We start from the raw sequence: 15,774 nt of genomic DNA, 5'->3' as shown, positions 1-15,774 counted from the left end.
TAACTTCATACAAAAAATGTTGAAAGAGATACCTTTCATGCTTCAGGCAGATAAAGAAGCTAGGGTAGATGTCTGTGGATATCCTGAAAAACCTGACTGACAAGGGGGTACTTGAGGACCGACTTGGGTAACACTGACCTACACTGACATTCCTCCATTTCAGAGTGAAAAATGTTTTTTTTAAGTTTTTAGTTGTGCTGTTTCAAGTTAACAAATCAAGCTCTAGAAATCTCTAGTACAGCAATAGAGTTGAGAAAGCAACCATAAACTATAAAGAAATTTAAAACAAACAAAAAAATCCTCATAGCGCCCTATAATCCATCAATAAAGAAGCTTCCGCTGTTTAATAAGGAGAACAAAGAAACAGTTTATTATTTTCTTTTTTAAATAATGTCCATTCAAGTTAACAACCAAATGTAAAAGAGAACATTTTAAAAAGTAACATTAACTGAGCAATCCCCAGACCTTCCAATAGCTAACCACTTGTTGACCAAAAAAGCTAATAATTGAGAAGGAACAAAAAATATACACTTTTGTGAATTTAAATAAATTAATAACATTTTTAAATGTTACAACCCTAAATATGGGCATTGTGGGGGGTAATCTGAATGGAGCAGTACTACCGTAATCACCTTACCGGGCATATTAAATGGGCCACTTTGGTCTTTATCTGTTGTCATTTACTGTGTTGACTGTATACTGTCTTCTAAGTTTTTCCTTGTGTCTCTTTTCCAATTTTCTTTCTTCCCTTATTTGGTTACTTAGGATTGTAAACTGCTTAGATATTTTTAGCTATTTGCAGTATAACAAATAAAACGTTCCTTTTACAAAACCACACTAGTGATTCCTGCGTGGCAAATGTGACAAAGCCCATTCAAATGTATGGGCTTCATTACAGTTGTTGCGCTGGAATCGCTAGCGTGGCTTTGTAAAAGGAGCCCAAAGTGAACTGTCAACTATCAATAGAATATTATCGAAATACAAAACAGCAATAAACCAAGGGGTCAGTAGTAAGCTGGTTAAGCATTCAACTTAACCCTTATATTCAGCACCACCATCTGTATTGGTAGAAGTGCTGAATATATTGATAGTGTGGTTATCTGCAAATGATTGATTATGGACACTTTCCAAGTATTTAGAGCTTTCCGAAAGCAGAGATAATCTCATTGAACACTTATTTATTTATTTATTGGGATTTATTAACCACCTTTAGGTGGTGTTACAGCAGGTACAGTTTAACATAAAACTTGAGTAGAGAGGTGTGGTAGCCGTGTACTTAAGATGGAAGATACCGCATACAGCCGCATGAAAAGGCAAATGAACAAACTTTTGGAAAAAGAAACATAAAACTTACAATTTTGTTAGTGGCATTATCCTAGTAAAGTGACCAAATATAAATTTCAGTACAATAAATGATGTAAACTTGAAAACAGCAAATTGAAACCTAACAGTATTAAATTAGTAACATCACTTCATCTTTGTGAAGAAGTGGCAGATATTCCAATAGTTTTTAGGATGCAATCCACTAGAAAATCATACAACTTCAAATAGAAATGGTTCTCTGTGTGGTGTGTATCTAAGAACATCTTGACTGGTTTACGTGCTCTCAGTGGAACCTGCTTCAGTATTTTGTCACCTTTCATCATCTGGTCCATGTAGTTCAATGTAATAGCATCTTCCCATGTACACTTTCAGGGAAGCCTGATGTTTTATCCATTAGTATCCAAATTCTTGAAGAGGTTATGGCACCCAAAACGTCCAATCAATGTGGTCTAGCTGAGCCCATGGAACAATCTTTTGACTCTGTGAAATGAACAGGGCTGAAATATTTTTTAACATCAGTCAAACTGTAGTGCTTCCCACTTTTTTCCACAAGAATGCATGCAGAGAACATTGAAGAAGCTTTGCTCACATTGAACTGTACAAGAGCGCTGGCTCATATAAAAAGAATACAATTATGTCACCAGTATTTTCAGCTCTTTATATCCTTTTATCCTAACAAATGAGGAACTGCAAACTGCATATCGTACTGTTATAGATTAGAAGGATTGTATGTGATAACAGTAAAAGTGCATCAGGATGGAGTGATGATCACCTCTGCTCATTTTCCATTGAAGAACTATGTAGAGCTGCAACATGATCCATTCACACCTTTTCATCTCATTATTGTCAATAATTATGTTTCAGAGAGGAATGCATTTTGGGTGAGCAATTGTACAAAACCTTTAATTAATAGTCAATTTCTCCCAAATTGTCTGTCAGCTGCTCAGTGAGCTTTGAGAGTTAAGGACATGAAGGGCAGTTTTCAGCTGTGGGGGGTCCCCAGGTGTGTGGCTGATTCATCCGGCTTCCTGACAGAGAAAGCAAAATTTCTTATCTGTGTGGACAGCTGTATCAATCAAACACATATACTCACGCACCTTTGTGGAAAGTTGATTCCTCAGCAACCTAGATTTTTCTGACCTCGGAGAGCTAGGTCATGTCAGTGCCAACAGATGACATCACCACACTTGTGTGTCTAATTTATTTTACTATCTACAGAAACCCTTGTTAGAGCTAAGCATCTTTGCTTTCCTGAGGCAAACTTATACATGTAGTGATATTTCATACTTTATTACTGATGGTCTTTGTCCCTGATTTTTCTTTTTCATTTTAATATCTAGGTACCGCAGTGAGAAGGTGACGATCAGCTATGCGGAGTACATTGCCTCACGGCAGCACTGTTTTCAAAATGGCACCCTCCATGCTCCGCCCTTATATACACATTACTCCTGACACAAGGCTGCATGACCAGTCTCCACACCCGCTGCCCAGCAATGGCTATGACATCATGGGGGCAGATGCCTCCTCTTCCTGGTCCAGTTACTTCTATTACTGCACCATTTTATGATGCTAGCTTCCGTTGCCAAGCCTGCCTTGGAGCTGACCTGAAGTATGCAGAGCAAGAAAGAGAGACCAGTAGAGACCTAGTTTTATCTCTGTCTTCTGTGGTGGTTTATTTTGACTGGGGCTTTGTGACTTGTACTGCTGGGAGTTCCCAGACCAGAATCTTACAGGGAACAGCATCTGGGTGTCCATGCCATCTCCAATTGTTCTGTCCATGCATTTGTTTCCACAAAGTGGGAACTGCGGAAACAGGAATATTGGGATACAAAATCTCCCAGATGGGCAGGAGCCACCCCTTCTGGCAGTCTGGGCAACGGAGTCCTTGAAAAAAAAAAAACATTTTTAGGCTATTTTAAATTTTTTTATTTTATTTTTTATTTTTTTAAAAACTTTTCTTGGATTTGTTGCATACTGAGAGTTGATCATGATCCTCCTACATCATTGACTGATACATTCCAAGACTAAACCTCAGCAGCACCCAGAACTGGGTATGACCAACAGAAACCAGTCCCACAGAGGAAGAAAGCACAGAAATTATGTCATCTAAAAGTTTTGCATGAAATGAGTTCCTACACCTCCTCCCCACCTCTCCTAGAGTAAATTGATGCATTTGTTCTCTCTCTCCCCACTTCTTCCCATTAGTTGAGTGTTTTCACATTCTGATTTAGTTTTTGGTGCCAAGATTTGGAGATGCTGAGGCTAATACCAGTCACCATTCGAGACACTGATTTTCATACATGAAATCAGATGTGCTCATCAGTTTCTAAAAGGTATCACTGCTCTTCTCCATATACCCTCCTTGTTATAGTTTTTCAACTCAGGTGACTTTGCTCACCCTCCCCCTCTCCAGGGGCCATCATATGAGGCCTTGAAGAAAATGTAGTTGTGAGTAATACCATACTGGGGTCACTTTATGCACTCAATAGGTTGGTATCTGGGGTCTTTCAGAAAGTCATGCTGGTAGGAGTGATATTTACTGGACTATATTTTGCACTCTGGCTCATTGTGGTAGACCCTGGAGAAACTTAGGCTAATGGAGATGGTTACCTGAGCCTCACTATGCACGCAATAGTATTTGAGGCCTTGAAAAAAGCTAGGCTAATGGAGGTAATTCTTTCTTCCAGGTCATTTTTCTGCCGTGTTGGTGTGAAACAACACAGTAGAATTTATATACAATTTTGTAATACATGGATCTACAGTGTGCAATAGGTTAATGCATAAGAAAAATAACTCCATTAAAATAGGAAGGACCTACACAATCATATCAGTCACAAAGAAAGAAAGATAAAGTCTAAGACCAGGAAATCATTATAAAACACTAGCCCATTCTCTCCTAGCAAGCTGAATAACTTTACAGAAGAACTTATGACTTGCTAGATTGTTTTGGAGGGTTGTTCCTTTAAGCTGCTAGTATGAAGGAAGGGAGTACGGGGGATACTTGCATTATCTCTGCTGCTGTTAGATTATACAGTATATGGGAGAGTGGAGATTCCCAATTCGATGTTGCCATAGCTAAATCTCTGGAAGGGCATTGGATTGTTGGGTTTTTTTTTAATTTAATATTCCCTTGTATATCAGAATTGAAAATTAACAAGGGTTACTCCTCTCATGTTGATGAGAATAAATCTGTAATTCATATCTTGAGTTGTTGCCATTACAGCTGCTGGGGTCCTCAAGCAAATAAACAGCTCAGCCAGTGCTGACCAGGTCCGTCTTATTGACACCAACACAGTCTTGTCCCATTTCACCTGCTCTCTCTTGGATGTAAAGAAAGTAGAATCCAAGCACAACCTCTAGTACTAGTTATGTGTTCTTTTTCACAGGTTCAGGCACTCAGTCAATGCACTAGCCAGGCCATGTACTCAGCCCATTCAATTCTTTCCATCACACTAATGATTTTGATCCATGCAGATCCTATTCTAACTTAGTCCATTTATTTTTTTTTCCTGATATAGAAGATTCCATGTAGGCCCAAACTTCCTCCACCATTGACATGTCTGTAATTAATATTTTATTCCGAATAAATAGATTGCAATGTGTAACTGGTGCTAGAATTACATCAATAAGAGGTGCTGCTAGAGGTTAGTTATAGCACAGAAGAGAAGCAGGGATAGGCTGGTGGGCAGCAGAGATGTGCCTAGCTGTTAGAGGCTAGTCATGCTGGCGAATGGATGGATAAATGAAGCTGATTCTCCTGTATGGGCAAATAGGTTCTCTCCAACACTTTGGAAGCAATTCTATAATTTGGTGGGTTGATTTAGGCACTATAATGGGGTGTGCTTAGCTCCAGTTCTATAACTGCACTTAGCTGCACCTAAGTCATTATAAAATACTAGCTAAACCCACATTGCTGTGCCAAAACTTAGGTGCAACTCTTTTAAAGGCCAACTAAAGTTCAGGTTTTGGGTTTCAGCCGAAAACGCCTGTGCATTTTGAGTGAAAACCAAAGACCACCTCCCCTGTTGCCTCTCCCACCCCCAACAGAAAACCCATTCCCCATGTGGGCTACGCACCAGCTCCACCCATAGGCCCTCCCTGGGCCTACCTTCTAAAACCTCTGGTGGTCTAGTGGCCTCTTTGGAGCAGAAGCATCCCGAGTTGCTTTTGCCCCCATTGGCTGTGTTGTAAAAACTGTGACTGTGGCAACCTAGTGAGACTGCCACGGAAGATTGTGGCTGCTATTTTGGGATTGGAACTGACAGGGGCTGCAGCAGTTCCCAGTTGCTGAAGGAGCAACTCGGGATGCTCCTGCTCCAAAGAGACCACTAGACCACCAGGGTTTATAGAAGGAGGCCTATGGGTGGGGGGAGGATGGAGATGGTGTGTGGACTAGGGGGATGGATTTTCTGTTGGGGGGAGGCTGACTCGGAGGGATGGACTTGTGGTGGTGGGAGGCAAGGCTTTGGTTCCAGACAAAACTGAGCGAATTTCAACAACGGATTCTGTTTTTGTTGGCCTCTGAACCATTTATGCCATATTAATTGCAGGTATAAATGGTTGCACCTAAGTATACCAAGTAACCCATCAAACTGATAGTATTCTATAAGTTATGTGTATTACTTGGCAACATGCCAATGGTCTGCCCATGCTCCTATATTTACACCCACCTTGGAGTTACATGCTGTAGCACTTAGGAGTTACTGTATAGAATAGCACCTAATGTAAAGTGTGAAAGCCCCAATTAAAGGAGCCTTTCACAGCATAAGTGGCACGTAGGTCTAGGCGTGAGCTTATAGATTTGCCCTGATATTGTGTTGTTGAATTCTTATCAGTCCTTCAATTTGGAGAGGAGGTCATTTTGCAGAGAAGTTCAGAATAATGTGAGCACTTCATGACTGTCATGCTCCAAACTTTATACAAGTTTTGTGAGTTAGGGAAGCAGTAAAGAGATATGACTGAATTTATCCAGCACAGGGGTAATTGTAGTGCAGCAACAGCACCATGCAGTATCCAGTCAGCACCCACTCCTGTTCTCTCTCTGGGGTTCTCTTGCAAATACATGGTTTTGTAACTAGAAAGGTTTTGGAGTTAGGGAGTCATGCAGAACCCATTACTATCTCCCACTGCCAGATCTGTATGCAGATCCGGGGCTGCAGTTGTCTTTCTCATCACCTTCAATGGCTTTTCTGTCTGTATTTGCAAGGACCATAGGCAAGAGTCTTGCAAAAAACTACTCATCATCATGATGGGAGATATGACTTGTTATTATCTACAGCTGGTAAAACATGTAAAAGTTTTTTTTTGGTGGGGAAGACTTCAAAATTCATTACTATCTGTAATTGTCAAGGTCTGGGCAGGGGTTGGGGATGTTCTGTTGTCCACATTGGAGAAAACTGCTGCTGGTTTCTGTCTTGGTTTCAGTAATCAGCAGGTTGACTAACTTTATTATTTGAATGACCTCATCAGCTGATCATTGCAGGGGTGGATGTCCGAGCAAGCAATTCAACATACTACACTTGTTGCCTCCTAGATAATATTATTGAGTGTACCTCGGACTCTTCTCTAATGAAGTATTGTAGAAAATAAATTATAATGGTTCAAGAGATTGTCCATGTTTGTCTCGTGCTTTATAATAAAACTGTTTGGGGTTGGTATGTTCAAAACGCTAGATGACAGTTATGCTGCCAAGAATGATATTTAAGTGGCTATATGTCATTCATAACTGCTTAAACCTATTCAGCCAGCACTATATAACTGGTTATTAGCGATAAGCGCAAAAACGTGGCCACCAAGCCTTGGGGCTGTTCCAGGAATGTGGCCAAAGGTTTATCACATAATGTCAATATTCAATGTCAGAAATATGGCTATGTGATTATGCATAACTAGTTAACTTTAGGACAGCGTTTTCTATGGTTACCACATTATCTTTTAAATATTGGCATATATCCTAGGCATTCAAGCACACAGCTGCCACTATAGCAGGCAGTTTTTCTAAGAGGAGCACAATGATGATGGCATATGTTCATTTGCTGATGAGGAGGAGACAGCAGCAAGCCCAGCCACAGCCCCTAGCTCAGCATGGGAAACGCAAGTACAGGGCCCACAGGGTCTACCAGGCACGGGGGAGTTTTGTGGAGTTCACAGGAGAAAATGTGTTCCAGAGAACCCACTTTAATACACCATCGCCAAACACAATTTTGAGGCCCGGCCCTGAGGATCCCTGCCTTGCCTGTACCTGTTAAGATCACCACTGTGCTGGCCTTTGTTGCCTGCCACAGGCTCTTTCCAGAATGTTGGGACAACCACTGACCGCACAATCCGCTACCAGCTATTGTATATAGAGTCCTTCCTGTGAGCTTTTCTCAGAAGACTGCCAAATTATATCACCTTTCCACATAGCCAAGCGCAGAAAGAGCAAACCATGAAGTGGTTATATGGTGAGGGAAACCATGAAGTGGTGATACGTTTGAGGGAAATAGCAGTGCCATAGAAGAACTTCTATGGCACTGCTATTTCCCTCATACATATCACCACCAGATTCCCTGGGTCCTGTCATGGTGCAGTCACAGTCAAGGCTGGCTCAAGATTGTGAGGCTAGATTAATAGGGGATGCTCAGCTGCCCGGTAATGGCTACACTTACATACTATACACTCCTATACCATCTAGCAAACATCAACATCTCTCCAACTAAATCATGCAGATTACAATGTCAGCACTATAAAATGCCCCTTTCCATACACACACATAGCAGTGGGAGATCTGCCTGTCACAGAGGGACAGGAAAACATACCAGCTGCAGCATTACTCACACATTGCCTGTATCACGTGCTCCATCTTCTCCATATTTTCCAGGCTTCAGTAGTGCAAACTGCACACGTGTTACCATGCAGATTGCCTCTTAGAATGTGAATGTGCACAATGTTGTAATTCCCATTTTGTCTCCTTTCTTTATCAGGCAGCCAAGCCTGCCTCAGGAAGAGTGATACAACAGGGTCCATCAGCAGACTAGGTCCATCATAGAGCTCATCTTCAGACTCCTGAAGACCTGCATTAGGTGCCTCAAGGACCAGAGGTGTGTGCTATACAGACCTCAGAAGATGTGAAGCATGCAGAATGCTGTGAAAATATCACACAGTATCACAACCCAGAGAGGACTTGCTCTTCTTGAGGAGGGGATCACTGATGACCCTGACATGGGGTTAAGCTCCACAGATGATGCTCCTCCCCACCCCAGGCAGGCAGCTTCAGCTGCTGCCAGTACTGCAAGGACTACACTTATTTGACAGGCCTTTTAAGTGCAAAAGGTGAGATATTTTAATAGTAAATGTGAATATCAGATACAAATAGTGCAAAACCAGTGAAAGATGTTTTGGAACTTAGTGCTTTCACATTTGGAATTTTGTTGACAGATCGGAAAAATATTACCTTAAATACTCTTGATGAATTAGCACCTCTGAAGGCTAGATGTTATCCCAGGAATATCAATGCACCTTAGTTTACTGTAAGTTTTATAGAGTTGAAGCGTAATTGTTGTCAACTTGAGTGAGTGTGGCATAAATCCAAAGAGAGATGATATACATTGTTTTAATCTTATTAAAAAAAAAAAAAAAACAGGAGAACTCAGCTAAACAAGCTTATTATTCTAAATTTGTTGGCACTGAACATCTTAATTTGAAAAAATTATTTTAAATTATTAATCATTTTACTGTTCCATCTTGTTTATTAGCAGTAACAACTGATTCTCAGCCTTCGGCAAATGAATTTCCTTATTTCTCATCAAAGGTTGATAAGATTTATCAATCATTTTATTGAATAGAACATTTTGAAAGAGATGTACAACTGATGGAATAATGTTTATCTGATATACCTGTGGACAGAGAATGGTCTACATTCAGATCCATGTCAGTTCAAGAGATACAGCCTATTGTTAAAAAGCTTGCAATGTCCTCATGTTCTTTTGGATTTCTGTCCGTTTTGTTGAGAAATCCTCCTTTGAGTTTCTTAAATTGGCTAGTTTACTGGTTTAATTTGGCATTGGATCAAGGTGGGTTTTTCACTATCTGTGAAAGATACTTTAATTCCATTTCCAAAGCCTGTTGGTTCAGATTTATCTTGGATTGCAAATTTTTAGGCCAATTGCAAGTACACCTTTCTTTACCAAATTGGTTGAATTTGTGTTAAGTTCTCAATTATCCAAGTTCATGCAACATGGCTTTAGCAGGGCTGGCATTAAGGGGGGGGATGTCAAACATGGCAGCTGCCCTGGGTCCCACAGCTCCAGGGGTCCCCTGCAGTCTGCCATCTTTTCCCATTCTTTCCACCCTGATCTAAGGTCTCTATCCCTTCCCTTCACCTTCCCTGTCTACCTTACATCGCGGGTTTGTTGACAGGGGGTCAGCAGTGCAGCAGCAATTCTTACACACTGCGTACATCAGCCCTGGCACTGGCACTCTACCACGTTCCACCCCCTTCTGATGAAAATTCCTGTTTCAGCCTGGGAAGAACACAGCAGAGAAACAGCACTGGGGCAGATGCAGGCAGTGTATCACTGCTGCACTGCCAACCCCCTGTCAACAAAAGAGCAATGTAAGGTAGACAGGGAAGAGAGGGAGACCTTAGATCAGGGTGGCGAGAATAGGAAAAGAGCAGACCACAGGGACCCCCTGGAGCTGTTTTAAAGTAGATGGGGGGAGGGGTTTGAGAGATAGGGGGGCATGCCATATAGGGAATAGAATGAAGGAAGAAATGATGGGCCTGGGAACAGAGGGGAAGAAGAGAGAGATGGTGGACAATGGAGTGGAGGGAAGAAGAGAGAGGGAAAGATGTTGGACACAGGAGTGGTGGGAAGGGAGGGGAAAATGCTAGATGGGAAGGCAGTTGTGAAGAAGGCGAAAGATGTTGGAACCAGGTAAGCATGGAAGGGTGAGGCAGGTGCTGAACAATGGGAAGGAGAGGAGAGAGGGAGAGATGCTGGCTCATGTGGGATGGAGTGGGGGAGGGAACAACAACAGGAAAGAGAGAGGGAGCAATGTTGGATCTTGGAGGGGGAGAGAGGAAGAGAAATGATGGGGGGGCAGAAGGCGGCTAGTGGGAAGAGAAATGGGGCAGGAAGATGAGGGTGTGGAGGAAAAAGGGACAGGGAGAGAAGATACTGGGCTACAAGAGTGGAGGGAGGGAGAGATAAGGGAAATAGTGGAAATGGTGGAGAACCATATGGGAGAGGCCAAGAAGGGGTGACAAGATAATGAGTGAGAGGAGGATAGTGAATATAGAGGTAGAAATGTAGTAATGGAGGGTAGATGAAAGATGGAAGGGAATAGTAGACTGGGGAAGGAGTGAGATGGGAAATGGAACAGCTAGGGAATGAGAGACTAATAGGGCTGTACATTTGCGATTAATCACATAATGCGTCCCCCTCATATTTCCTCCTCTACAGTGCAATAAATAGGTAGCAGAGGTAAATTCTCAAAACTAACATATTTCAATTACTAAACTAAAAATAAATCATTTATCTTACCCTTGTTGGCTGATGATTTTATGTTTCCAGTCATCTCATTCCCTGTCTCTGGTTCTGCTTCCCTGTGGTCCCAGCACTGTTCTGTGCGCTGAACTCTGCTTCCAGGGCCTCCTATCTATCCCTATTTCTTTTTTTCTCCTCTAACATTCAACTTTCTTCCATTTTTCTTCCTCCTTTTCAAAACTATAGTTTCCATCTCTTCCCTTTCCCTCCATTCATGGGCACCATCTCCTCATGTCTCTCTTCTCTCCCCCTCCATTGGCATCATCTCTTCCCTCCCCTTCCCTCTCCTCCCCTCCACAATCATCCTTGGTTTTTTTCATCCCCTGTTTCCAGTATCTGTCCCTCTCAAACACCTCTCTCTTTCTCCCAGCAAATTTTCCTGCTCTCCTGAACAGTCAAACCCTACCCCTCACCACCAAGGTCCCTATTCTGTTTCTCCCAAATCTTTATACACTCCTTAAACCTTCCCATCCACGCCCACCCCCTGTGGTCCCTATTCTGTTTCTCCCAAATCTTTATACACTCCTTAAACCTTCCCATCCACGCCCACCCCCTGTGGTCCCCATTCTCTCTCTCCCAAATCTTCCTGTACTCCTGAACCCTCAATGTTCCCCCCATGTTTCCCATTCTCTCTCCCCCCCCCCCCCCCCCCCAAATCTTTCTGCACTACTGAAACAAGTAACAGACAAGAGGGTCCAAAAGTACACAAATCCAGACAGCGAAATAAAGCACAGAAGAGCCTCCAAGGTTGGAACAATGGTACAATCTTTAATAAAAGGGACACGATGAGGGCCGTGTTTCGGTGCAATATGCACCTGCCTCAGGGTCAAAAACTAATGTCCTTTAAAAAAGAAGAATGGGTGTCTCAAAACCGTCCTTTGTAGACTTTCCACAGCAGATCGTACCAAATGCTTCTGAGCATAGCAGCTGTTTCCACATTGTGCCGAAACACGGCCCATGTTGGGTTCTTTTATTAAAGATTGTACCATTGTTCTAACCTTAGAGGCCCTTCTGTGCTTTATTTCTCTGCACTACTGAAAACTCAACCCTCCCCCTCCCCAACATGGTCTCCATTCTCTCTGTCTCCCCCCTCTACTTCCCAAATCTTTCTGCACTCCTGAACCCTCCCCTCTCGATCCCCATTCTCTCCCAAATTTTGAATCCTGAACCCTTCCCCCTCACTGCAGTCCCCATTCTTTCTCTTTCTTCCACCCCCCCCCCAAATCTTTCTGAACTCCCCCCCTCCCACCCTTCCTCCTCTTCTCTCTCCTACCTGCCCTTCTCTGGCTCTCTGATTATGCTTTTAGCGCTGAAGGCATGCTGCTCCTTTCAGCTGCCGGAAGCCTCTCTGTAGCATCCTGCCCAGAAACAGGAAGTTCTATCAGAGGAGGCGGGATGCTACAGAGAGGCTTCTGGCAGCTGAAAGAAGCAGCATGGCTTTAGCACTGCAGCGCTAAAGGCAAAGTCAGAGGGCCTGATGGGGCAGATAGAAGGAGAGGGAGGAAAACAGCCCTTTCACTTCAATGAGCCACCTCTTCTTCTGCCTAAAGCCTCTTCTGCCTTGCCCCAGAGCCAAAGTTCCAAGGACCTATACTTCCACAGTTACTTCCTGTAAGAAATATAGAAATATATGGCATTTTCATATAATAGGCCCTAGCTAATATGCCTTTAAAAGAAAGCAGTTTACTATATCTTAGCAGTTTGAATCATTGCACAAAGGAATCTGTAAGAAGCACCAGGAACAGGAAAAGGGGGTTGAGAAGTCCACACACATAGGGCAGGCAGACAAGCTTACCAGCTCAAGGTCACACTAGGCCTGAGATAACAGTGAAACAAAGAAAGCAAAAGGGAGGGGGAAGTTAGGGGACAAGAGAGTGAAAAGTTCAGAGCTGCTGTTGTAACAGGACCCTCGGCTAAGTAAATCAGGAGATAAGAGGCAAATGGTTCCAAAGGCAAGACAGCTTTATTGCTAGCAATGTACAGTACTGAGTTCAGTCTCAGGATACTGTGTGTCAGAAATCACCTGACACTCACATTTATACCTCCCTTCTGGGCCTGCGCATTAGGCCCCTCATACGTCACAGTTGGCATGCGCAGTAAACATTTGTAGTTCTTGTAGTTCTTACAGTACATTCATACGTCATAATACTGAAATGATACTAGCCAGAGAAATGAAACTTATCTCCCTGTTCAGCACACACACACATAATCACACAATGCTTCTTTCACAGAGTTGATAAGGCTCACTGGAGCATAAGGCTCAGAGATGCAGGCTATCTTCTATTCATGTAGCGTCTACGTGCAGGCTGATTCAGTGTGCAAGCCTTGGCAACTAAATGTTACAAGCTATTATCTACTGCTCCTGCATCCTGTCTCAACCAGTTGTTTAGCTTGCAAGCAGGAGTTGACAGTTTGTAGTTAAGGCACAGTATTAAGGCACAGTGCAAGAAAATGTAAATGTCCAGTAAACATTCAAGTATGGTCAAGTATGGAATGTGACCCAAAGAAGGCAAAGTCCATAGGTAATATGCACAAAGCTTGAGGTCGTCCTCCCAGTCCAGTGGTTGCTGCAGGCCATATCTAGTGTCCACTCCTACACTGTTACACAGAACCCTAGCAGACAGGCAGGGGACCATCGGCCAATGAGAAAAACTTAGGGGCAGACAGTTAAATGTAACTATAAAGTCTGTGGAATCTTGTAGAAATCTGTGTGTGTAGAGAAGCAAGCTCCAAGTTCAGAGATGCTGGAACACACCCATTCTTGCAAGGATGATTTGAATAATAAATTGCTTAATTAAGCTTTGATTCATCAATCTGATTTTATGAGCCCTATTTTTGTATAGGTTCTCAGGTTATCTGGGAGCTATTTATAACACTTCCAGGTTGCAGGTGCGTGGCGCCACCTTCCTCGCACCGCTTGGCAGCCTTGGGAGCACAACAGCAGGGCTGACACAGACCCGGTACCCAGCAGCCGGTCTGTGCAGTCCAGGTGAGCCCGGGTTGAGCAATTCTGGATTTTTGTGAGTGAGAGAGCAAGACCTGTCATTAACGTGCATTCAAACTTTTAATGCATATTGAACGTCATCGGATAGCATGGTAGCCTAGCCTCATAGCTCCCTCTCCCAACGCCGATTTATTGCGAAAAATAGTGAACTAACGGAAGAAAAACACAGCTAAAGTGAGCGGATTCCTATTCTGAATAGCTGCAGATATGAGCAAAGCAACTTCCACCCGCAAAAAAAAAGAGGTGGACAGGGCGGAGAAAAGCATGGCGAACAAGGCCGCTAAGCAACACGAGTCTCCGGAGCACGCGTCCCCATTGGACTCAGACTCCGCACTGTCCATGTCGGAAGCGAGAGCTCCTCCCTCGAAAAAAAGGTTTGTCCGGTGAACTCCGTAAATTTCTATCTACCATCCAGATGGAGATTAAGCAGTCCAAGGATGAAATACTAGAGCGAATGGACACGCTAAGCGCTGATCTTAGAGAACTAGGCGGCAGAGTGGAGGAGGCAGAGCTGAAACTAGACGAGCATGCGGAATCCTTAAACAAGCACGCCAATGCTGCAAGAGATGGAACAAAAGAACGCACACCTGGAATACAAACTCGACGATCTTGAGAACAAGGGTCAGAGGAACTACCTCCATTTCCGAGGTGTCCCTGAGGGCGGAGACACAGAGAACGTGGCGGAGATAGTGCAATCATTGTGTTTCACTTTGCTGGGGCCCGAGGTGGGAGAAATGCGGTGCGAGCTGGTCAGAGCTCATAGAGCAAGGAGCAGCAGGTGTGAGATATAATTTTGCGTTTCCATTAATATGACATTAAGGAAAAAATCTTGGTGTCCACAAGATGGGCAAAGAGCCTGGAATATGGTGGAACACAGATCCAGGTCTATCAGGATCTGTCGCAATAACACTCTGCATCTGAGAAGGCAGATGAGACCAGTGTTGGAGTCATTGAACAAGCATCAAATACAATACAGATGGGGATTTCCTTTCTCCCTAAACTTCACTTTGAAGGGCAGCAAGCATAGGGTGCAAACCCTACAGGTGGTATGGGAAGCCCTGCATGCTGCTGAACTGGTTTCTACTAGGGCTCCACCCGGAGCGGTGACCCCCGCCACTAGAGCGAAGCTACAACGATGGCAAAGAGTCCCAGAATCTACAAAGCACGGTAGCCAGAAGCGTTGATCTGGACTGAGCAGGTTGGATTGGGGCGCAGGGATTGTGTTTTCAGGGACACGGAGAGTGGGGAGAATTCCTCCTCGGTAAATGTTTCCCTGAGTTGGAAGACACACCAGTTTTGACCTACAGACTGTGAACGCTGGCGAGGGTTATACTCAGGGGCGTATCTGCGTGGGGCCACAGGGGCCTGGGCCCCCGCAGATTTCGCCCTGGCCCCCCTCCCCGCCGTCAACCCTCCCCCGCTGCTTACTTTTGCTGGCGGGGGGCCCCAACCACCGCCAGCCGAGGTCCGACCCGCAATCTCCATATTTCGTCTTCCTCCGTGGCCATGTGCTTCAAGGAAGTAACGCTGCAGTGCTGATTGGTTGAATCCAGTTCGGCGTCTGACGTCGCTGCGACGTCAGACGCCGAACTGGATTCAACCAATCAGCACTGCAGCGTTACTTCCTTGAAGCACATGGCCACGGAGGAAGACGAAATATGGAGATTGCGGGTCGGACCTCGGCTGGCGGGGGTTGGGGCCCCCCGCCAGCAAAAGTAAGCAACGGGGGAGGGTTGACGGCGGGGAGGGGGTGGAGAGAGGCGGCGGCGGGGGGGGGAGGCAAAAATGTGCCCCCCCTCTCTGGCTCTGGCCCCCCCTACCGCCGGATTCCAGATATGCCCCTGGTTATACTATTAGTGCATTGGGGTTGACTGATTTGGTTATGGTGGAGGGAGGGATCACTATTGAAGTATATTGGGTGTG

General features: G+C 44.1%; 1 protein-coding gene across 3 annotated transcripts in view; it reads left to right on the top strand.

Moving 5' to 3' along the window:
- The window catches only part of AMMECR1L (AMMECR1 like), a 72,284-nt gene extending 65,353 nt beyond the window's left edge, over nucleotides 1–6,931 (top strand). For all 3 annotated transcript variants that reach the window (XM_030216105.1, XM_030216104.1, XM_030216106.1), the window contains one exon: nucleotides 2,664–6,931. In XM_030216105.1, the coding sequence (XP_030071965.1) occupies nucleotides 2,664–2,775 (112 nt within the window). In that variant the 3' untranslated portion in view covers nucleotides 2,776–6,931. The remainder of the gene's footprint in view (nucleotides 1–2,663) is intronic.
- The last annotated feature ends 8,843 nt before the right edge of the window (nucleotides 6,932–15,774 follow it).

This window comes from Microcaecilia unicolor, chromosome 10, assembly GCF_901765095.1.
Source record: "Microcaecilia unicolor chromosome 10, aMicUni1.1, whole genome shotgun sequence".
In the NCBI taxonomy this organism is placed as follows: Eukaryota; Metazoa; Chordata; class Amphibia; order Gymnophiona; family Siphonopidae; genus Microcaecilia; species Microcaecilia unicolor.
This window is presented reverse-complemented; position numbering and strand designations above follow the sequence as displayed.